Here is a 23316-nt window from a genome sequence, read left to right on the forward strand (position 1 = left end):
AGATGAATAAATTACAGACACTTGGCCTCGGTTACCTCCTGTGGGGAACTTTCACTTTTTAAAGGAAAGTATTAATTTCACTTAAAAGTTAATGTTTAGCATTTCTATATTGTTTCAAAGATGTGCAACAAGCATGTGCTTCAGAAGTCTAACACTTTACAGGAAAATCAAAAAAGATTTTGGAATAAAGTTCTATACCATATACAAAATAATCTGTTACCTTTTTAATACCATCATCATGATTAATAGCTTGGAATAAGTGAAGAAAAAGAGTCATTAATGTTTAGAAAGGTGGTAGGCAAAGATAATTTTAGAAGCAGAATAAACAGTAGGCTAAATGCATTACCAGGAGTGGTGGAATAATTTGCTCGTTCTGGTGGCATTTCTAAATGCATAAAGATTAGTTATGATTTGTATTTTTCTCTGTATCTTGCTAGGTAATAAAAAAATACATGCTGGCATGAGTAACCATATTTTGTGTTTCTTTAATTGCATTTTATCTTACTGATTAAAAAATTATCTATGACCAGTGCAGTGAAATTCAGCTTTATTAACCTAACTTAAAAGAAGTTTAATGAAATCCAGGGAAGTAAAAACCAAAAAAAGCTTTTTCAGCTCTAGAATGAATGTTGTATGGTAACAAAACAAAACTAACTGTTTAAGTCAAAAAAAAAAGTGTGATTTCTGAAGCCCTTATCTCCATTTCTCACTGTCCTGTTATCTGGTCCAAATACAGTGAGTCCTGGTAAAAATTGTATCCCTGTTGTGCTCTAAAATCATGTTGCAGAATCATTAACCAGCTCAGTTTTTGCCCTAAGAAATCATTATTATTTTAATGTGCTCAGTTGTTGAATAGATGTCTTAAAGAGAATTTGGTTATTAGAAAATTCATGTGTTTTCATTTTATCTGCCCTTTCTCATGTATATACTTGTATCATGCCTGTGAATTGGCAAATTTGGAGGCTGGAAGGATTGAACTTCACAATAGAGCTCCTTTTTTTTTTTTTTGAGAGGGCATCTCTCATATTTATTGATCAAATGGTTGTTAACAACAATAAAATTCTGTATAGGGGACTCAATGCACAATCATTAATCAACCCCAAGCCTAACTCTCAACAGTCTCCAATCTTCTGAAGCATAATGAACAAGTTCTTACATAGTAAATAAGTTCTTACATGATGAACAGTGCAAGGGCAGTCATCACAGAAACTTTCGGTTTTGATCATGCATCATGAACTATAAACAAGTCAGATATGATTATTCATTTGATTTTTATACTTGATTTATATGTGAATCCCACATTTCTCCCTTATTTTTTTTTAATAAAATGATGAAGTGGTAGGTAGATGCAAGATAAAGGTAGAAAATATAATTTAGTGCTGTAAGAGGGCAAATGTAGATGATCAGGTCTGTGCTTATAGACTAAGTATTAATCCAACCTAGACAAGGGCAACAAAACATCCACGGATGCAGAAGATTTCTCTCAAAACAGGGGGGACAATAGAGCTCCTTTTACCAACAGTCCATTTATCAGATTTGGACACCTCAAGCCAAAGCCCAGCTACCTGATCTGTTGCCAACCAGCTGTTTGCTCACATTCTTGGCGTGCCACCAATGGTCTCTATCTCTGGTTCCACTTTCAAGTGTGAGCATGTTTTATCAAAATAGGAGAGAGCCACAACTCTAGCGACTTGAAAAGTTAGAAACGGCCACAGTTTAAAAGCTGGCTGTGCAGGGAGCAGTAAGTCTGTGCACATTCTACAGCTCTGGGGAAATTTACTTTTCTTCTGAAATAGCTACCAGTCTGTATCTACCAGCTGTTTTCCGAAGGAACTGGTTATATACCTGTGTGGCTAAAGAGGGTTTTCAAAGGATGGGAGTGATCGAAGTCACCTAACACTGAGCAGCTTAGCCATGTGGAAGTCTCTCCTGGGCTTCAGCGTGGGGATGGACTTCAGTATGTGCTGGCTTGCATTCTTTTCGATGTAGAACGTGAAATAAGGATTTCAGTGCTGGTAGTTTATTTGGGAGGTGATCCAAGAAAACAGCAGAGCAAATGAGTTCCAGGAACAAGGAAAAGCCGACACAGAGGTGTATAATTAGGGTCACTGATGTAGGCCTTGGGGATTCAATCCATCCAAGACCTTTGAGAAATGAGAAAATGCTTCTCAGAATTGTCCCTGAGGTTGGGGGCTGGAGCTTCCTCCTCTGACTCTTGTCTTCCATTGGTTGAGCCTTTCTCTCCATGTTAACTTATAACCTCAGGGGCTGTTTTTGCATGACAGGACTCTTGAGTAGGAGTATCTTGCATACATTTGGGAACACACTGCCAGCAGAGTTGAGTCTGAACTCTCAGAATGGTCTACCATATTCTGGCTAAACTCATAGGTAAGCAGAAGGGATCTGGAACAAGAAGGAAGAAATGTGAGTGGAGAGATGTTAAGAGACTGTTGCAGAGGCCCAGCTTACGTACATTTGAACTACTGAGATGTGTTTATGGAGCATCGACTATATATATCCTCGGCATGTTTTAGGCACTTGGAATACACAACCAAGCATGACACACAAAAATCTCTGTCTCATTCAGTTTGTATTCTAGCGGGAATGACATAAACAATAAATTAATAAGGAGATAGCAAGTATATTCCACTCTGGACGAGTCTTGCTGCAAAAAGGATCAAAGAAACGGGGGCACATAAGGTAAGAAAAGTGGGGTCATGAAAAAGATGTTTTACTTCCTTAGGAAGACTCAACAAATTTGTTTGCTTTTCTTCCTTATTTTACTGTCTTTGCATACTGGGGTGAGGGAAGCCAGGTGAGTGCCAAAGTGTTGGTTAAAGAACGGAAGTAGATCATTTCTTCTTTCCTACTCTATTTAGTCTGTCAAAAATTCTACTGGCTCTACCTTAAAAACATAGACTCCAACCTCTTCGCCCCATTGCACTTTGGGTGGTTATGTTAAAAACACAAATATAACAAACATCCACTCCTCCCTGTCTGTTTCCATCACCTCCATGGTGGCAGAATACTTTCCAGGCCCTTGACCGCCTCACATTGACCTATAGGATGTTCACGGCACATAGCACAGTAGAGGTTTGAAATTTGCTTTGATACTTCAGCTTGCTCTCTTGTGTTTTTGCCATTCACCATGAGAACGTGCTTCAGGTAGCCACTTGCCCAAGGACAGCTTTTATTCCACATCTCCAGCTGTCCTTGGAATAGACTGGGACCCAAGCTTGGGCAAGCCCAACTGAGGCCAGCTGAACACTTACACGTATGAGAAAATAAAATTATTGTTTTGGGGTGTGTTATAGCCGAGAGATCTCACACCACCTACTAATAAAACATATTCAATAAGTTTGTTTTCCTTTATTAGAATGTAGACTCTGTATGCTGCTGACATCCTTTAGAGGGTGTGTTTTTTCTTTAACACACCAAACACTTAACTCATTTCTCTGCAGACACTGACTGGGTGTACACAGATTTAACTCAATTCTGATACTATTAACCTGGACATAGTGTCAGATTCTACAGGTTAGGGCTCAATCCCACAAGACTGCATAGTCAGTTGTGCTTCTGACTGGCTATAAGTTAGAGGTTCCCATGACCCCCTCTGGGTTTAATTAATTCACTGAGTGGCTCACAAAGCTCAGGAAACCAGTTTACTAGATTACCAGTTTATTACAAAGGATCTTTAAAGGATATAAATCGACAGCCAGATGAAGAGATATATAGGACAAAGTCCCAAATGCAGGAGCTTCTGTCCCCATGGAGTTTGGGGCCCAGCATGTCAGCCCATGGATGTGTTTTGGTTCACCAACTTGGAAGCTCTCCAAACCTTAACATTTGGGGTTTTTATGGAGGCTTCATTTGCATAGGCATGATCATTTAAATATTGGTGATTCTATTTGACCTCCAGTCCCTTTCCCTCCCTGGAGGTCAGGTGGGTAGGTACTTAAAGTTCCAACTTTCCAATCTCAGGGCCAGTTCTCTAGGCAACCAGCCTGCAAACTTTATTAACATAAAAGATACTGCACAGGTCTCATCACTTAGAAAATTCCAAGAGTTTTAGGAGCTCTGTGCCAGAAAAGAAAGGAAGACCAAATAAAATATTTCTTTCTAATCACAATATCACACTACAATAGCAGGAAACTTTTATTCACATATATATCTCAAACCCCTCAATAGTGTCTGGAACATAAATACTGGCTGAATAACTGAATGAAAACTAGCAGCTGATCCTTCATTAATATAGACTGGAGAGTTGGCAGATGAATCACCACTTCCAAGTTTAGATTTCCAGATCATTTTTTCTGAAGAATACACATATTCACATTTCTCCATGATTTACTGACTGCATATACACCATGCTGGTAATAGTGCATAATAATAACTGGTAATGGTTTTCTAGCAAGTTATAAAAATGTTTTACTTGGACTTTGTAAAAAAGTCAATGACAGATGTTTTATACTCACAAATTCCTCTAAATATCAAGACCCTTTTTAGTTTTGTGATTGCTAAAGAAGATGCCAGAAGGCATCATAATTTCAACTTGTTGATTCTAAGTGATTTAATATCGGTTGCCAAGCTGGAACTTCACAGCATCCATCTAGAAAGCACAGGTGTTCCACTAGAAACAGTACCGTCTTCTAGCAGCCACTGTTGGCAAGCTTTAATAGGTATTAACTTTGGAATTGAAAAGTGAGGGTGGTAAAAGCAAAGTTAAGCCTTGAAATAAAGATTTGTTTGAAATCAAACAGTTTCTCATGGACCAAATGGCAATGATACAAATTTGTGTCTCCTTCAGAGGTCCTGTTTACACTGTCTTCATGTGGAAAATGTATCCTAAACCTTCCTGGCAACCAGCCTAACAAAAGTTGGCTCTCAGGGGGAGTGACTGTTTTACCAGTAGCTGATCTGTGATTTCCATTCTTCTACAGCGAAGCCCCGAACAGTAGTGATGCAAAACTACTCAACTCTCCTATTTCAGATTTTTTGGGCAGAGAAAGAGAGAAATGCCATTTCTCTGCAAGAGTCTGTATTTAAGTTGAAATGGAGTCTTAATGTCTGTTTTGGAAGGATTATACCTTCTTAAATAGGGTTCTATCCAATTCAAACTTAGCCTTGCAGAGATTGGTAGCAGAACTCCCCCTGGGGCTTTTGGGCTTTGCAAACTCAGAACTTGCTACCTGTTCCATGGACAGTTTTCAGCCAGGACAGTCCTGGACATTTAATGTTGTTCTTGGCTGAATGTGGGACTAACCCCCTTCTTCAGGAGAAGGTTGGAAAACAAATCATGCAGCATAGAAAAAAGATGCGGCACAGGCATAGTGATAGTGTCTGTATCCGGGTAGGAGGGAATTAGCCATAAAAGACAGAAAGGAACTATAGTAGGAATCTGATAACCGCAATTTGCATGCATTTTTTTTTTAACCTCCTTAATCTAGGTTAAACCTTACAAGTAAAACAAAATTCTTTGAAGCACGTTTAATGATGGTAGCATTGATTCATTACAATCCTAGCCTCTGGGCCAGACATGGCCCAGTTTGTCTTAAACCAAGAGATGTTATTTATCAATCTTAACTATCATAGTTCTCTATTCACTTTATAAATGTATAGTTGGAAGAGAACAGGAAAGGAAAGGATTGCATTCTGGGCAAAGGATGGCTTTAAAGACCTGCTTTAGAACCTAGCTTTACCTTGGCCCACCTGCTAGGTCCTGATTGCATCGGAGAGATAGCGCACCCACACCTGGAGCTGAGGGCAGGCTGTTGAACACTGCTGCTATGCCCGTTCAGGAGGCCGAGCAGGGAAGTGTTCCTTACTCTGACCCAGCCATGACAAGCAGATGGCACCAGATTTCTGTACAATATCTCCCATGTGGCCCCTTCTGCTGTGGTTGGAGAAGTGTGACCTCTTAGGACCCTGGAAGAAGCCAGCATTTACAGTGAGTATAGCTGTCTGTCCTATAATGTGGTGTATACATTCCTAAAAACATAACCTTTGCGTGATGAAATTTTGCACTCCAAAAATAACAGGGCTTATGGGAAAACAGAGTTCGGGCAGAAACTCAAACATTGTGCCTTTAAGAAAACGACCACACTTTAAACATCCTAGGTTCCTAAAAAATCATTATAGTGGTATAGAATGTTATTTTGACAGGACATGAAGTTTGCTTGGTGGAGGTTTTAATACTGAAGAGTTGTGGCTTTGAACTATGAATAGGTGGAGGGAAGATTATTGTTTTTCAAATGAAATGGGATACTAGAGTGGATGGCTGCGGCTTACTGTCTTGTTTTTCATTCCTCTAAACTGGCTTAAAAGAAATCCAACTTTTATTGTTTTCTTAAGTGTCCCTTCTCACGAGGAAGCTGTCTACAGGGCTGCAGATGAGATCAGATGACAAAGCGCTCTCCTGCTGCTGCAGGAGGTCTGCAGGCACTTCCCACCTGCGGCAAACGGGTGCCTGGCAGGTTTTCAGGTCCCCGGAAAGCAGGTGATTACTGGGAGGTTAAGATTAAGGTCTGGTTTCTTTTGTTTTCAGTGTCATTTCCTGTGCTCAGCAACGTGATTATTGTCGGCTGCCTGGCTGTTGCAGCATCACATTTTCTCTCGTTTAGAAACTTCAGGATACTTAAGGCTTTTCCTTTTTCCTTTGCCTACTTATCGGCAGGACACTTAAAACTGATTTACTAAGAAAGTGGAGCAGGAGATGCACCTGGGTAAAATGGCCAGAGGTGTTTTGTATTACTTGTCCACGGGTCATTATGCTCAGCTGGATGGTGTTTCACACTTACCTGGTGTTACACAATCGTGCAACGCAGAGGCACCTGGTGAAAACTGCGTATGAACAACTATAATTCTGGTTTTAGTGGTTTGATTCTTTATTTTCACATTACAGATACATGTAACAATGGAATATATAGCAGCTTTCTTTTCCTCATGATTCTTGGGAGTAATTAGGGCTTCTTTTTCTGTAAGAATTCTTATTTTTTAAAGTTCTCTTGTTTCCTGAATTCATTTTACTTCAGTAAGAGCTATGATTCCGGTGGTCTGGCTTTTCCTCCCTCAGATTACTGAGTCCCATACAGGGAGTTGTGATTTGCATTTGGCTGCTTGTGGTTGTGTTCTTGCAGGCAAAGGTGTGGGGAAGTTCGGGTTCCTATGGCCAGGATCCTCACTGAACTTAAACCACCGGATGATGTAACTGGCCTGTTGCTAGGCTGCTGCTTCCACACCTTTAGGCAAGAAGCTATTATTGCGCTATATAGAGGGGCTCTGGGTGGAAGCAGAGACATTAGGGCTCGACCTGCCGCCGGGAGAACAAGCCGGGTAATAAATCCTTTAACCCCGAAGAAACATTCTACTGTCATTTCTTTGGTCACACCGAATCCACAGCGAACTTGCTGGGGGCTGAAACCCATTGGCAAGACAACAGGTTGGCAAATGGGAAGGCAGTGTAAGGTTTAATTGTTTCTGCTTCTGAAGGTCATTTACTTGGTGCAAAACTTCTCTGTTCTGTTTCTCCCCAAAATGGAGTTAGCTCCCGAGAGCATGCATGGAGGAGCAAAGTAGTTGACCAATACGTTTAGGTCTACATGGGTCTGCAGGACCAGGTGGCCCCTCCCCTGCCACAGGGGCTCCCACACAGCAAGTGAGAAGCTTATAGTGTTTAGTCTCAATATTCTTATCACATATTTAATACTATGATAACTGGGCTTGATGAGCATGTTGCTATATCTCACCTCTTCAAATCCTGCAGTTTGTTAGAAACAAGGGCTTTCTTCAGCGAGCCTTTCTCAACCAAGACATATGTGAAATAGTTTAAGGTGCCTAGGATACACCAGACAAAATTTTGTCTCTATCAAAGCTGCTGCATCAGGAGCTGGGGGTTATTTCACATTGCCTCACACCTAAGATTACTGCATCCAAAGGAAGGAGTGGAGCTGCTTTTTGGTTCAACAGTTTAAAATGTAACTACCCCTTTCTTGTGAATTGTAGCTGTTGACCTGTACTAGGTCATGCTAGAGGTATTACAGAATTTGTGATACATAAACACAAATACTTGCTTTTTCTCATGCAGCAGGGGCTAGGTCCATGGCCTTTTGAGCCAGGCTCCCTGGATGGACATCCTGACTACTACTCAGCAGTTCTGTGACCTTGGCCAAATAACCTACTGTAACACCAGTGTGCCTATTTTGAAATGGGGAGGATAATGCAAGGTACATTATAGGGTGGATGTATGGATTAAATGAATTAATTGGCATAAAGCAGTTATGTTTGACATATTGACAGGTGCTGGCTAGCAGTACTTCATATTCGACGCTAGTTGCTGTTTTCCCCTAAACATGCTAATGTGAAAGCATACAGTTACAGCAGCACTTCTGACACCCAGGTGCACTTACTTACAAGCCTATCTACAGCTCCTGTCCACTCTGCAAGACTGTATGCTCTTTGTGGGGGCACAGAGGTGCTGGGGGAAGACACATGTGACCCGTTTTCCTAGTGCCTGGTGTATAGCAGGACTCACTACATGTCTGCTGAATGAATGGGAAAGGTGCTGCGAAACTCATTCCTTGTTTGGCTAGGGCAAAAGAAGAAAAAACTACCATTAAAATGCCCAAATGCAGTTGCTTAGCATCTGACTTTCTAAAGAAGGGATTTTGCTAGAGATATTAGTCCCCACAGCCCAATCTCATGGCCAGCGTGAAGTGAATAGGAGCCAGTAGGGGACATAAGAGACATAGCACAGGGGTCCGCAAATGCTTTATAGGCGGGACAGTGAGATTTCTAGGGAGTAGATAGGTATTGTTATTTTGGTGCCATGGAATCCAAGACGCTATATGGAAAAAAGACGATTGCGGTTTGTAAATACTCAGGGAAAACTTTACCCTACTGAGCTGAAAGGATGAACTTGGATGTGAGGTTACATGAAATAGTCACTGAAAGGAAAAGTGGACATGGGCTTGTTTTTCCAGGTGCAAGAACAGTGACTGGAATTTGAGGACATCTGCAGGGATGGGCACTTGCTGGTGGCTCTAACTGTTGAGTTATCTAGGATTTGTTTTTCATTAAGTCTAAAATTGAAAAGTTAGCCAAGTAAGCAATCTTATTCTCATCATCTTTTATAATAAGCAAATCAGATCACATAATAAAACAACTCTACAAAATAATGTGTTTTAATGCAATTTCCTATTGAAGGAATATCCCTCCCTGACCTTCCGTCATAAACTTCCAGCTCCCATAGCAACTTTCTTGTCAAAATGCAGCTGTTGCTTCACTGGGCCTGTAGGTTAGGAGAAACTCCTCAGGAAGAATTCCAATCACTGAAACGTGATTTTCTGCAATTTTCATTTTCCTATAGCCGGTAATCTTCAGGACTGAAAGAGATAAAACCAATATGTATTTCATTGTAAATCATGAATTTTCTCCTACCTGATGAAGGAAGATTATTTTGCCCAATTTAAAATGAACATAATTGTTTATCAAAAAACATCTACAACATTATACCTAGATTTTTAGTGAACACCGAAGCCAAATCACATAAGTGGAATGGTGAAGTGACAACTCCCAAGTTCTTTCAAGAGTATAAATACATACCACCTTGTGCCTATGCAGGAATGTATTTAGTAACTTAAACACTTGAATTCAATCTCTCTGTTCTATTTTAAATATTCTTTCATGAAGCTCTTTTCACAGAAAGGACTGCTGTGATTTTAAAATCCATATACATAAAGGCAAATTTTGTAGGAGTAATTTCCCTATTTATTATTTTGTCATATGCTTAATTTTCATTGATACAATGTACAGAATATATTAATACCAGCCCTTTGGTATTTTAGTTATATACATAAAACTAGTCTTTCCTCATTTATGCATTTATTGGATTAATCATGCCTGAAAGTTGCTTCCAATATTAAATTAAAACACAGAACATTTTCAGGGAAATGTGATCCCTAATGTTAAATGGAGAAAACTAAAAATAGTCAAGTATAAAATGCAAAAATATTTAAAGTGCCCTTTATTTTTATATACAGTGTATTTGTAGGTGCTGAGCTGGTATGGAATTTTTAATAAGGAAGTTAGTAACAAGTAAACTAAATAGATATTTTTGAAACAGCTGTAAAAATATTCCATAGTCTGAGCTCCTTTAAAAGTAGATGAACTCTGTTTGCCCCGGAACAACTGCCCTAGTATCTTTCTACATTTACAGGCTGTTTTCTTAAACAAAATACTCACAAGATACCAGATAGCCCAGCTACGAAGACCAGCAATCTACTGGCTAAGCAAATGATCTCTATTATAGTCTAAAGTTACTATTTAACACCAAGGGACACAGGCACTGATCTGGGAAAACGGCCAAATGTGCTTCACTTCTCAGCCAGTCTATAACAAGAAGAGAAAGTACTGAATTTTTGTCACTGTTGTTGAAATCTCTTTCCAAATATAAAAACTGCATCCAAAGTCTGGGGAATGACAGTTTGATCCAATAGCTGCCGGCGGCTCCCAAGTGTACCTTCTCATCTGTGGTGTGTGACTCAACCCCATCACAGCTGTGCCCGGCGCGAGCACACTTGGAGTGACAGTTCACTCTCACGTTCACCTGGTTCACGTCCTTAGAAAAAGGTGCTGAGGCCGCTGGAAGGAAATTCCAAGCTAACGGCCCAGCAAGAAGTCCCTGCAACTTCACTCAACAGAAGTAAATGTGCTTCATCACTATCTAGTTATTTCCACACCAAAGGTTAATTTATTAAATAACAAAGATAAAAGCACCTTTCAATGGAATTTAGGAGTAAAAATGGAAATGTGGGTAAAAAAGTGATTCTGTCATGTAAAAAATATAGATAGTGGCCTAAAAACAGCAGGCACCATGGGCCTAATAAAGACCAAGTTTGTTTCAAGGTGTTTTTGGCAGAAGTGAGGAGGATGAAGACAAAGGCTCTGCTAGGGCTCCAGTGATGACTGAGAAGAGAGGACAGGGTCAGGATTTAAGAGGCAGAAAAATACCCTGTTGGGGGGCAGGGCAGGAAGGGAGGAGGACGGGACCACAGACATGACGGAGGAAGGAGCTACAGGCAAATGAGGATGCAGGGAAGACTACTACTTTTCAGTCTGAAGAACTCAGTAAATAGCAATGCTATGTACTTTTTCAGGATAGGGAATACAGGCAGGACAGACGCTGAAGGGAAGGAGCCTGGTTTTGAATATGATGAAATCTGGACATGGCAAGCAGCTAGCAGTTAGGATTCAGAACTTAGGAGAGATGGGGCTAAGCAGAAGACATCCGAGAGTCTAACACAGATTCCTTCTTTTCCATCCCATTTCCACATATCAAGAGGCCTTACTTAAAAAATCTTCAGGAACTCTCCACTGCCTTGTCAAAATTCAAACGCCCTGTAATTCAACATATAAGTCTCCATGATATGGCCTCAGTTAACCTTTCTGAGTCATTCTTTCTACATACACCCTGTCCCTCTGCATTCTTGTCCCATTACACTATTTGCTATTGTTTAGATAAAATATTTCACACCTCTGGACTTGGGTAGTGGAGATTTTTTTCTGCTTGTAATATCTCTTATCTTTCCTCTACCTGGTGGACTTGACTAATCCTTCAAAATCCACCTCAAAAATCACATCTTTTTGGAAGCTCTCCACAACTCTTCCTTTCTTAGGCAGGGCTCTGTTCCCTGAGATGGCCAAAGCACTTCGGGCATACTCCTATTCCAGTGTTTCTCAAATCATACCTGCCCTTATGTAATAAACTGCCACTTACGTAAGGCACATATGCTGAGTGCTTATTAGACGCCATGAAGTATACTAACTACTTCACATGTATCATCTCATTTTATCCTCCTAACTACATTATGAGAAAGACACTGTTATCAACCCCATTTTACAGCTGAGAAAACTGAGGCTTGGAGGGGCTGAGTCAACTGGTCTAAGGATACACAGCTAGGAAGTAAATGGTAGGGATCTAGTGTATACTTTTTGATTCCAATGCTTGCTAGCACCATTTTATTCTACATGATTCCTATTAGGCTGTTGGTTCCTTTGGAGGCAGGGTCCCAATGTAATTGATTGTGTACTTTCAGAAATCAGACTGTGCCAACATGTAGTTGATGCTTGTAAGGTATTTATCATTAAAGTACAATGACTGCCTTGAAAATACCACTTTGTTTGCAAACTCATCTTTTTCTCTTTTTACTGAAAATGAATCAGGATCTTTTGCAGATGGTTAATTTGCTTCCAAGGGGGGAAAACAGTATCATGGCCAAGTGACTAGATACTTCAGATGCTGGCATAGCTAGAAACATCAACTTATACTGGAGACAATTAATAATATTAATGTGGCTTTATGATGTACCCCAGATGGTCCTATTTCACACTCTGCACATACAAACGAAAGCAGGCACACATGCAGTGCATGTATATTGCTTCCGCCCTTTCACAAAAGAAGGAAATACAACGTAAGGAAGGGGAATGGAGGTCTATTTACCTGAGAGTTTCTATAGCTTTGGTGGGCATATGCATCACTTGGGCTCTTGTAAAAATGCAAGATTAGATTCAGTTTGTCTGTAGATGAGTCATGATTCTGCCTTTCTAACAAGCTCCCATGATTCAGCATTTCTAACAATGCTGGTCCACCAACCAATGCTGACTAGCAAGGGTTCACCTCAGACTTCAGGCAGAGATATTCGTAAGACAAAGGAGATGACTATTTGAAGATGTTGAGGAAGCAAAATAAGCATCTTCAGCAAGAAATTCGAAGCTTAACAAAAGGTGACGCACCTCCTCCTTGGCTCGAGGGGATTCCATTTGATGTATTTCCTTCCTGGCTCTTTACCCACCAGAGGGCTTTATTAAAAGGCAGTTTTATGCTTTCCTGATACAATAATTTTTAATTATGATGACCTGTACTGAGGCTGGATACTGAAATTCTTTTGGAATCTTATCATCAAAGGAAGATTAAATTGTAGTCCATGTAGCTTTAGTAATTGAGTAAGTGTCACCGTATTTAGGTTCTTTAAAATCCATAATCCATAAATCCATAAAATCTTCTAATCCATATGTGGTACCACTCTATTAATCAGAATTGAATTCTCACATTGTGGTGCTTACTTATTTATTCTAGTGTATTTAAGATCTAACTAATCTCTTTATTAAATAATTTCTAAAAGCAAGAAACTTGGCATCTTGTATATTGCTTTTTATACTATGGATGCTTAAATGTTTGAAACTTTGATGAACTTAAACGAAATGGCTTAATCCTTTGCCAGAGGGATGATGGGTGAATTTCTGGTCTATATTTGCCTTAGTTCTTTGTCACTCTTTCATTGCAAATAAAAAATTATGAAGTTTTAAAATAAAATACTACATAAGGTTAATATATTTGCAAATAATAACAGTGTTCTAAAATAATCTCAGGAAACATATGAAAATACATTTCAAATACTGTTATAGAAAGCTACTATCTATTAATTTTTGCTGTTTTCATAGAAATGTACTCCTTGACAGAGAAGTTTTATTTTTAACAAAATTACCATGGTCTTTTCTTTATACATGTAATACGTAGTATCCAAAATCGGATGTATCAGAGTTGCACTAAAGATCAGATTAAGAAAAATGTCTGTTTTACCTGTAGTTTGTTATTAAGAAAGACTTAAGTAAGCAACAAAGACCAAAATATGAATTTATCACACTTCATTAATTAAAAGTCTATTCCCCTTTCAGGGAGGTTAAGATTCTGCTCATTGACTCATATAGCGAAGACTACTGAGTGTCAGGCCCAGCTGAGCGCACTGGAAACAGCAGTGAGAAGACAGAGCCCTGTGTCAGACAGTACATTTTCTAATATAGGACACACACACACACACACACAGCCTTCGACCTTCAAGTGAAAGCTGAATGTTTTAAGCTTTCATGTATGTGATTAGAGTATATTTGGGAGATTAGTGAATCTTTAAATAATTATCCAACATAAGACTTTCTTTAATTCATTTTCTAAATTGTGGTAAACTTTCAGAGTCATTAAATTTTCTACACCAACAACTCATTTACCATTTAATACTTGTACTGCCACTCATTAAGATGAAAACAGGTACGTGTCAAAAATTCAGAGCCTCAAATCCAGAACACAGAAATGATAGAGGCCAATATGTTTAAATTACCTTAAAAATGGTGACAATTCCAGAAAAGAATTTATCTTTTGACTTTAGGAATAATCAGTTTGGCTTGTGAATAAAATGAAGTATAAAGCTATAAAACACATTGTTTATGTCATAGTTCAATTAGAGATACTTAATATTATTCATCCCATTAATAATTTATTTTCCAAGAAAAAAAAGCATTTGAATTTCAGTTGTAAACCCATGAAATTTTTTGAGTATAACATAAGTAAATGTAATAAATCTCAAAAATCTTTTATTCTCCCTCAGGTCTGATGTCTTTTCACACCTAAGTAACATTTCACAATTATAATGCCTACTTCAACAAAATAAAAGACTAGAATAAAATTTTGGCAATGGAGTAATCATAAGACAACAAAAAGTCAGTTTGATTGATGTTTAAGTCATTTCCATTGTATTGATGAATTATTTACAGTAAACCATTATAGGAAATCTGCTGACATCATATATTCCTTGAACTTAAGTTGTTACAGGTAATAATAGTAAGGCAGAGTAATGGTGACCCTATATTCATTTCCCCAGATACTGTGATACCAGCCTGATCAGAAAAAGTTCAACAGTGATTTAAAAAAAAACTAAACTCATAAAAAGGTTAAGAATTTTTTAAATCAAATTATTGTTTTTTCAATTGAAATTAGTAGGAATTATTATAATCAGTTATCCCTTTTAAGTCATAAACTCTATTGGCTAGGGATGTAAATGATTGGATTTTCATTGTTTTAAACAGAGATTGCTTTTTTTTCTAACAACCAGTCCTAATCTGTTCAGATCCAAAAGAACAGTACAGTTTAGGATGACTAATTTGAGCAAAATTCAGTACTGGAAATACTGAGGCCTATGATTTAAGCCAATGCTGAGCTGGTTGAAATAATGGGAAAGTTGGAACATAACCTTGTTCCCCAAGTCCAGCTAGTAACTTTTGCCTGTGAAAAGCAGCAAATTAAGTTAAATCTTGCAGGAAAATGCCACATGACTATAATAGCATAAAATTATGGAAAATCTTGAAGATGTCCAGATCCCAGCTTCTTATGGGTTTTGAAAAGGTAAGAATCCTTCTCTACTGTTTTTAAATAAATTAAATCTCTGATGTAAAGCACATTTTATAAAGACAGATAAAAATATTTTTTTCTGGGTATTGATTTAACTAAAACATTATTTGTAGATTTTTAGGATTAATAGCTTTTATATCAGAGGGCATGCACTAAGCTTAAATTCTTGCTATCTTCTAGAGCTATAGACAGGACAGGATGCTACCCGTGTCCCTTTTCTAATGTTCCTGGCACCTGTTTTCCTTTTACAGAGCTGAATGTATTTTCTATTAAACACACCAAACCTGATCCTGCTTTCAGCAAGGACAATCCCAGGGCTAATCACAGCTGTCCTCACACCTGCTCACTTTCATCCTCACCTCTCTCCTGTGCAGGCACACTTCTAATACCATACTCTGTAAAAAGTACTTAACACCAGGAACATGGGTTTCATCAGAAACATGTTTTCAAGTATTTACAGATGCTGAAACTTTCCACACTTAGTTTCTATGCAAAGGTGAGAGTATTGCTCAAAATAAAGCATTATAGATTGAGTGAGGTATAGAAAATATATGTCTTTTTTGGTTTTGTTTTGTCACACCCTCTATGGATAATTTGAAGCAATTCAAGTTGAAATTTTCCATGTACCTAGTTTTTCTTAAGAAAACCTCTCCTACAAAATTTTATAAAAATTAATATTAAAAAAAGTTAAAAATCCAAGTTTTGTTTTTACACTACCATAATGAAAATTTTCCACTATTGTGACAGCATTATAATTTCCATGAGTTCTGTGGTTTTGTAATGTGTTAGCAAATCTGCAATGATTATAGAATTTATTGATAGTACTGAAATAAATTACCATTAGAAAACTACAATCTTAGGCAACTGACTTGCGAAAAAAAGATAGTGTGATTGTTTGAAAACTGAACTCTAAGTGCATACCCTACAATCACCACTTGTGCATGGCAGACACACATCTATTTTATACCATCAAGAAGCATAAACTATACCTTCGTAACATAATCTAATACAATTTATATATCCATAGTATATATAAAGATGTATAAAAATACTAAGATGATATCAATAATATCCACTAATTTAAGAAGTGAGGTATATAGGCAATATTTCTCATAAGAAAATGGCTTTTAATTAGAAATATTTATAGTTTTCTCAAAAATATCAGCTTTTTTCCTTCTTGTCTAGCATCATTTATAAGAAAATTAGCATAACAAAATCTAACATATGCTGAAATTAGGTCTGAGGGAATATAACTTTTCTAAATGCTTTAAAATAATTTAAATGAAATCCTAACAATGGTAATTTTTAATTAAGATTAAGACACTTTAGTCAATTACCTACTGGGTTCAATGCTTAGTTTGATAACTGTTACTTTTGGATCAAAAGCTTTTGTCTCTAATAGAAAAACTAGTGAATATACATTTAACCAAAAGCTAGTAATAGTTTAGATTAGAAAATGTACATTTCTATACTATAAAAATATTTTAAGTTTTACTGATAGAGGAACAAAAACAAAAACAAGCTATCTTTGTGTCTTTTATTTATGGTGCAGTCCAGGTACATCTGTTTCAGTCAAGTCTCTGCAGATTCACCATTAGATCTGTCTGGAATAAATTCCAATCACTACATTCCAAAGCAAAATTATATTCTTGGCTTAGCTGTTTTGGGTGGAATGTAAGCATATTTTAAGCAGGTTCCTTTTCCAAAAGGAGAAAAAAATATTTTTTTCTCATGAAAGCAAATCTACCAGAAATGTGAAATCCCATTTTCAATGGATTGCATTGCATGGAGTATCACAATTTTAATTCCAATTCTAATGTATATAATATTTAATACTAGGACTTTGTGAAATGGCAAACAACTAAAAAGTCCATTAAGGTAGTTACTAGCCACATGTAACTAGAGGCTACTGAAATTTAAATTAATTAAAATCACATAAACTAAAAATTCAATTTCTCAGCTACTAGCCACAGTGTAAGTACTCAAGAGCAAAATGTTGCCAGAAGCTACTGTATTAAACAGCTCAGTTATAGAGTTTTTCCATCATGTGGAAAGTTCTATTAGATAGCCCTGAGCTAATGGGGATCATCTATTCTTGGTTTTGGTTAATGCAAAAATGCATATGTTTTCCTAGTCACATGTATCTCACAGTAATAAAAACTAACGGGACTTGATGTCAACTCTAAGGTTCAGAAGAATGAAATGTTGAAGGATTTATATTAAATAGTATACCTATACTATGGTATAATCTCAAATTGTAATATGTAAGTGCACACCCACATTGTTGTTTTAGGAACACAAGTTGATATAGATTGTGTAGCTACTTGTAAGGAAATATCACAACTTCAATATAAAAGCATAAAGGAGAGACTGGTATCTAATGCATATTCCTTCTACAGGGAAATTTGGAATGAAAAGAAGGGGCAGGAAAATCCATTCTCAGAGTAGTAACTTGAAATTGCATCAAGTTGCTCTAAGTCTCCTTAAAAATAATTATAGAAAAGGCCTTTCTCTATTCCATTAGTATGAAAAAAGCACCCAAGTCACCTTCTAATTTGTACACTTTGACTATAATAACACAAAATGTAATCTGTTGTGAATGATTATTACATTACTATACTGCCTGGTTTTTCACTGCTGTACAATACACTTTAGAATACTCATGATACATAACTCTGAGTGCATAATATATGTTTGCTCATATACTTGATTAAAGAGCACCTCTGGTATTTCTAGTTAAAAAAAAATATCAGGCCCCTCTTGGCTAGGTATATAAATTCATTTATGGCAGTGTTTTCTGCAACAAAATCAAATATGCCATAGTTAGATTTACAGAATTTCATACTACATGGTAACCTACCAAAGCTTCAAAGTCTACTTAAAATACTTTTTTAGGATATATCTTATTAAAATAATATTTGAGAACTACATATGACCTACATGAGATGCTACAAGAGGCACTCCAGCAGAATGGTTAGAACCATGAGCCAGGAGTCTCCCTAATCCACTGCTTTTAACTGTATGATCATAGGTAAGTCACTATTCTTTCTGTGCCTACATTTTGCTCATTTATGAAAAATGGATAAAAATTGTACTAACTCATCAAAGCAAAGTATTCTGGAACACTGCACCTATTCAGAAAGAAGTGGAGCAGTAAAATTCAGTAGGAAGCCTACTAAATAAGGGAGTACTTTCCACACCCATTTTGCTTTAAAAAAAATCTGTACTCATTAGATTGCTTAAAGTGAGGATTAAATAGTTAATACATGTAAAGCACATATAAGCCCTTTATTAGTGCTTGCTATTTTGATTATTGCTAGTAATGTAGGAAGATAAAAAACATGACTATAAATGGATGAGGTTATGCTGGATAGTGATAAATGCTGTGAAAAAGTGAAAAGGAGTTCCACTCCTACTACAATAGGGTAAAGTCTCTTATAACTCATCCCTCCCACTAATTACAACCATAAACTCTGATCTAAATTCAGAAACCTAGCCAAAACCAAACCAAAACTAAACAAAACCATCCAAGGGTTCTGAAAAGTATAAACACAGATGGAGTATGACAGGGAACTAAGACTTGGGAGGGGCAAGCAGCACAGGGGTGGGGGGAGTCCTGCATCATCTGTTTTGCTTTCATGCCCTGGGGGTAGAAAATGACACATTACACAGCGGGGAACAAAGATGCCAGTGACCACAGATTTCCTATCAAAAACTAATGAGGCCAGAAAAAAGTAAAATAACAGTGAAAGAAAAGCACTGACAACTCAGATTCCTACATCCAGTGCAAATGTCTTTCACAAATGAAGGCAAAAAATAAAGACACTTTCAGGTGGAGGGAAATTAACAGCATTTGCCATGAGTAGACCTATACTACAAGAAGGGCTAAAGGCAGTTCTTCTCATAGGTGGCTTTCATAAAAATGGGATCCTACTACTACATACATACTTATTAACAGTGAAAAGACATAAACAGAAAGACTGAGATAACTATAAAAACTGGAGAGGTAAGTGAGAAGATAGATAACTGTACAGAATCAGTATCTTAAATAGAAAATCATGAAATAGCAATATAAGCATATTCTCTAGAGTAAGAGAGGTATCTACCAGAATTAAAAACAGAAAGTAGTGACTTTCAGAGCAAGTCTAAAGGACTTAATAATGGAGTAGAGAACTGCTTTCTTTCTTTTCATTACATAGCCTGTTGTACTATTTGAGTCTTTAAAATATGTAAGGCAAATACACCTAATACAGTGCTGGGCAATTGGAAAATACATAATAAACAATCACTGATAACATCATTTTACTAAATCTTTTACACATTTGGTAAAGGAGAACCTTGGTACAAGTCAGCAAATTCAGGAAAATTTAAACAGAATATCCTAAAGACTTCAGTGTAGAGTCTGACGATGTATATATGCACGGAATAATGAGAGAGTAAAGCAATAGATTGCTAGACATACTGGCAGTCCCAGTATGTCATGAAGTTATCTGGCCAACTATCCAATAAAGGGATATGGATTTTCAAAGCACAGAGGGTAGTATCTGTGGGAAGGTCAGCTGCATTGTGTAGATCAAACAATAAGAATGTGTGGTTCTCTTTAGACCTACTGTGTAAGTTCTGTAAATGTTTCTGAGGCCCTGTTATGTGAAGTACTGTTCTATGCACTGGGGGTGCAACCATGAACAAGATGCAGGGAGCTAAATGTGGGACTGACAGAGTTACACAGCAGGTGCTTGGGCAGAAGAGGGCTGGGTTCTTAGTCTGGTTTGATGTTTAGACAAGGCTTCTTAAAAGAGATGAGATCTAAGGTCTAAAGCAAACTCAGATGAGTAAGAGTCACCCCAGAGGATAAGGTAAGGGATGTGTTGTCTTAGGCAGGAGGAATACCAGAACAAAGGCAAGACAGAGTTAAACTGCATAAAAAGGGTGTGGATCTCAAAAAAAGTCTGTGATCATTAGACCAGTACAGTGGAGTGTGAAGAATTTAAGTTGATGAGATAGCAAGGAGTGGGGATAGAAAGCCTTGCGGGCCAGACAAAGAAGCCTGGAAATAATTAGATGGTAATTATAAAGAGAAAAGAAAGACTTACGGAGACCACACTCTTGGGAACGCCTCTACTTCTTCTTGTGTGTACTCATCTAGACGTTTGGGTACTTTTCGTGGTTGAGGAAGCTCTTCCACTAAATTCTTGAGAATATCTTCTGGTATATTCTACATTGAATAAACATTTAGGTTTAATTTTCTTGAAATATACTTAGTAATAAATTAGTGATAATAAATATTAAACAACTAACAAAAAAACATAGGGTGAGGAAAATACAATCTTCAAATGAAAACTTTGGGAAAATTCCTGAGAAGTATATTAGATCAATGATAGAAGTAATCTCACTACAGTAAGCTTAGTATCTTCCTCTTGACAAATATATTTCTCATGATAAGTTAGATGCCTTCAATTTTGACAAATACTGAGTCACCTAAGTTCTACCTATTTTTTCTAAATACTGTTTAATTTATTACCCTCTTTTCAACTGTAAAAAAATCACTGCCTTGGCTCATTCTCATGATTTTTCATCTGATGAATGAATGCACTGGGCCTATTGCTTCCAGTGCCATAATCTTTAAATACATATTCCATGTTGTTGCCAGAAAAAGCTTTCAAAGGTGAAAATATGCTAGATACCACACACACCCATGGCTCCTGAATTACCAGTCTTCTCACCTTTCATGAATTGTCTACACTGAAATCCTGGTGATTTTATTAATGATATTCCCTTTGACCAAAAAGACTCTCCCCTGGCTATATATCCAAACATTCAGAAAAATGAAATAAGTAAAAGATACAAAAGTCTGAATTCGGGTAATGAAAAGCAAACTAAAGAGTCAAGTATATATTTGAGAGGTATTTTAGAAGATAATAGGAAATGAACTAAATAAAGAGAATGATAAAATGAAGAACATGAGTAACTGAAATAATTAACATTTATTTTGTGTTCATGATACAGAAATAAGGGAAAGAGAATTGTATTGTGAGTCTGGTTGATAAACTAATTTAGGAGATTTAATATTGAAATAATGGCAAGATACTAATACAGAAGTACCCTGTGGGGAAAGCAGATTTAATTCCCTCTTTTCATTATAGTATGTTCCTAAAAATTTTTCATAAAAATGGTTATTACACAGAAATAAGAATCAAAATATAATTCTAAAATAGCTTTAAAGAATCACAGAGCTCTACTGTATTGTAAGCTAGTTCTAAAGCCTAATATGACAAAATTTTAATACTTTCAAAAATTTAAGTTGGCTTTTAAAATTATGGTTTGGATAAACAAAGTCACCATCAACATAAATGAAACACAATGAATACTACTGACAATCTGTTTCTACATGGAGAAGCATTTTAAAATAAATATTTAACATTCCTTCCCCTGTATATTCATCTGCAATTATAATTACACAGAATCAGAACAAGCACAGGATGCCTGGAGATATGAAATATTATTAAGTGACTCTAATTTTTTATTTTTACTTCCTGGAGAAGCCTACTTGCCAGTTCAATATTTATAAAAATTTATGAATATTTAACACTTTTTTGGGAAGCTATTAAAAATAATCCCTGTGTCATTTCCAAAGACAGTTTCCGAAGTTGTCAAGTGCTTACTTGGCATAGAAAGTGTGGAAAATTGTAGGTTCCTAGTATATATTTGCTGAACTGAACAGCATTTTGACTGAATGTGCTTAACAGTTCCCCTATTATTAGAGGAGTTCAAGGAAAGAATGGATGAAATGAGAGGAAGAGCCAAGATGGCGGCATGAGTAGAGCAGCGGAAATTTCCTCCCAAAAACATACATATTTTTGAAAATACAACAAATAAAACTCTTCTGAAAAGAGAGACCAGAAGATACATGACAACAGCCAGACTACATCTACACCTGTGAGAACCCTGCACCTCACAAAGGGGGTAAGATACAAGTCGCAGCCCAGTGGGACCCGAGCGCCCCTCACCCCAGCTTCCAGCGGAAGGAGAGGAGTCAGAGCAGGGAGGGAGTGGGAGCCCAGGACTGCTAAATACCCAGTCCTAGCCATCTGCACCAGAGCACAGACATACAGTGCATGGGGTGATGGATACTAGGTAAACAGGACAGTAAAATCTGCGAGCGGGTCCCTGCAGCCAGTGCCCCTGGGACAAAGAAAAGAGAGTGCTTTTTGAAAGTCTTAAAGGGACAGGAACCTCACAGCTGGACGGAGGTGTCCTGGCACAATCAGCTCAGCAGCTGGGAACCCGGGAAACTCCGGGTGCCCTAACACACTGGGTGGCAGCACAGCTCCGAGGCCCCTCATGGCAATAAACTGCCTCCTGCCCTTTCCTGCTCTGGCATGGGCCCGCCATAATGGAGCAGCAGCCTGAGAATGGCCACGCCCACAGCAACCGCACAGAGCTTCCTTCACAGAAGCCAGACAAGAATCAGAAACCCTGTCTGCAACTGCCCAGCACAAACTGCTAGAGGTCGCCATTCTCCCGGGAGAGGAAGGCCACAAACTAGCAAGAAGGGACGTTCTCCCAGCTGACACATGCCAACTACCCATGACTATCTCTATCGCCATGAAAAGGTAGAAGAACTTGATACAGACCAGACTAACCCAGACAGTCTCCCCTGAAAAGGAATCTGGGGAGATAGACCTAACCAATCTTCCTGAAAAAGAATTTAAAATTAAGGTCATAACCATGCTGGTGGACTTGCAGAGAAATACAGAAATAAAACAATCTCTGGAAGGATTTAAAAGCAGAATGGATGAGATGCAAGAGGCCACTGATGGATTAGAAACCAGAGAATAGGAACGCATAGAAGCTGACACAGAGAGAGATAAAAGGATCTCCAGAAATGAAACAATATTAAGAGAATGGTGTGACCAATCCAAAAGGAACAACATCCGCATTATAGGGGTACCAGAAGAAGAGAGAGAAAAAGAGATAGAAAGTGTATTTGAAGAAATAATTGCTGAAAACTTCCCGAAACTGGGGAAGGAAATAGTCGCTCAGACCACAGAAGTACACAGAACTCCCAACAGAAGGAACCC

The 23316-nt window shown here is 37.7% G+C and overlaps 1 protein-coding gene across 1 annotated transcript in view; it reads right to left on the reverse strand.

Moving 5' to 3' along the window:
* Window positions 1–9104: 9104 nt before the first annotated feature.
* Window positions 9105–23316, reverse strand: part of MRPL13 (mitochondrial ribosomal protein L13) — a 51047-nt gene continuing 36835 nt past the window's right edge. Inside the window, exons 6-7 of the mRNA XM_037010874.2 lie at window positions 20329–20450; window positions 9105–9380 (exon numbers count right to left, since the gene is read on the reverse strand). Coding sequence (XP_036866769.2) covers window positions 9359–9380; window positions 20329–20450 — 144 coding nt within the window. The 3' untranslated portion in view covers window positions 9105–9358. The remainder of the gene's footprint in view (window positions 9381–20328; window positions 20451–23316) is intronic.

The sequence above is a fragment of the Manis javanica genome, chromosome 2 (genome assembly GCF_040802235.1).
Source record: "Manis javanica isolate MJ-LG chromosome 2, MJ_LKY, whole genome shotgun sequence".
NCBI classification, from domain to species: Eukaryota; Metazoa; Chordata; class Mammalia; order Pholidota; family Manidae; genus Manis; species Manis javanica.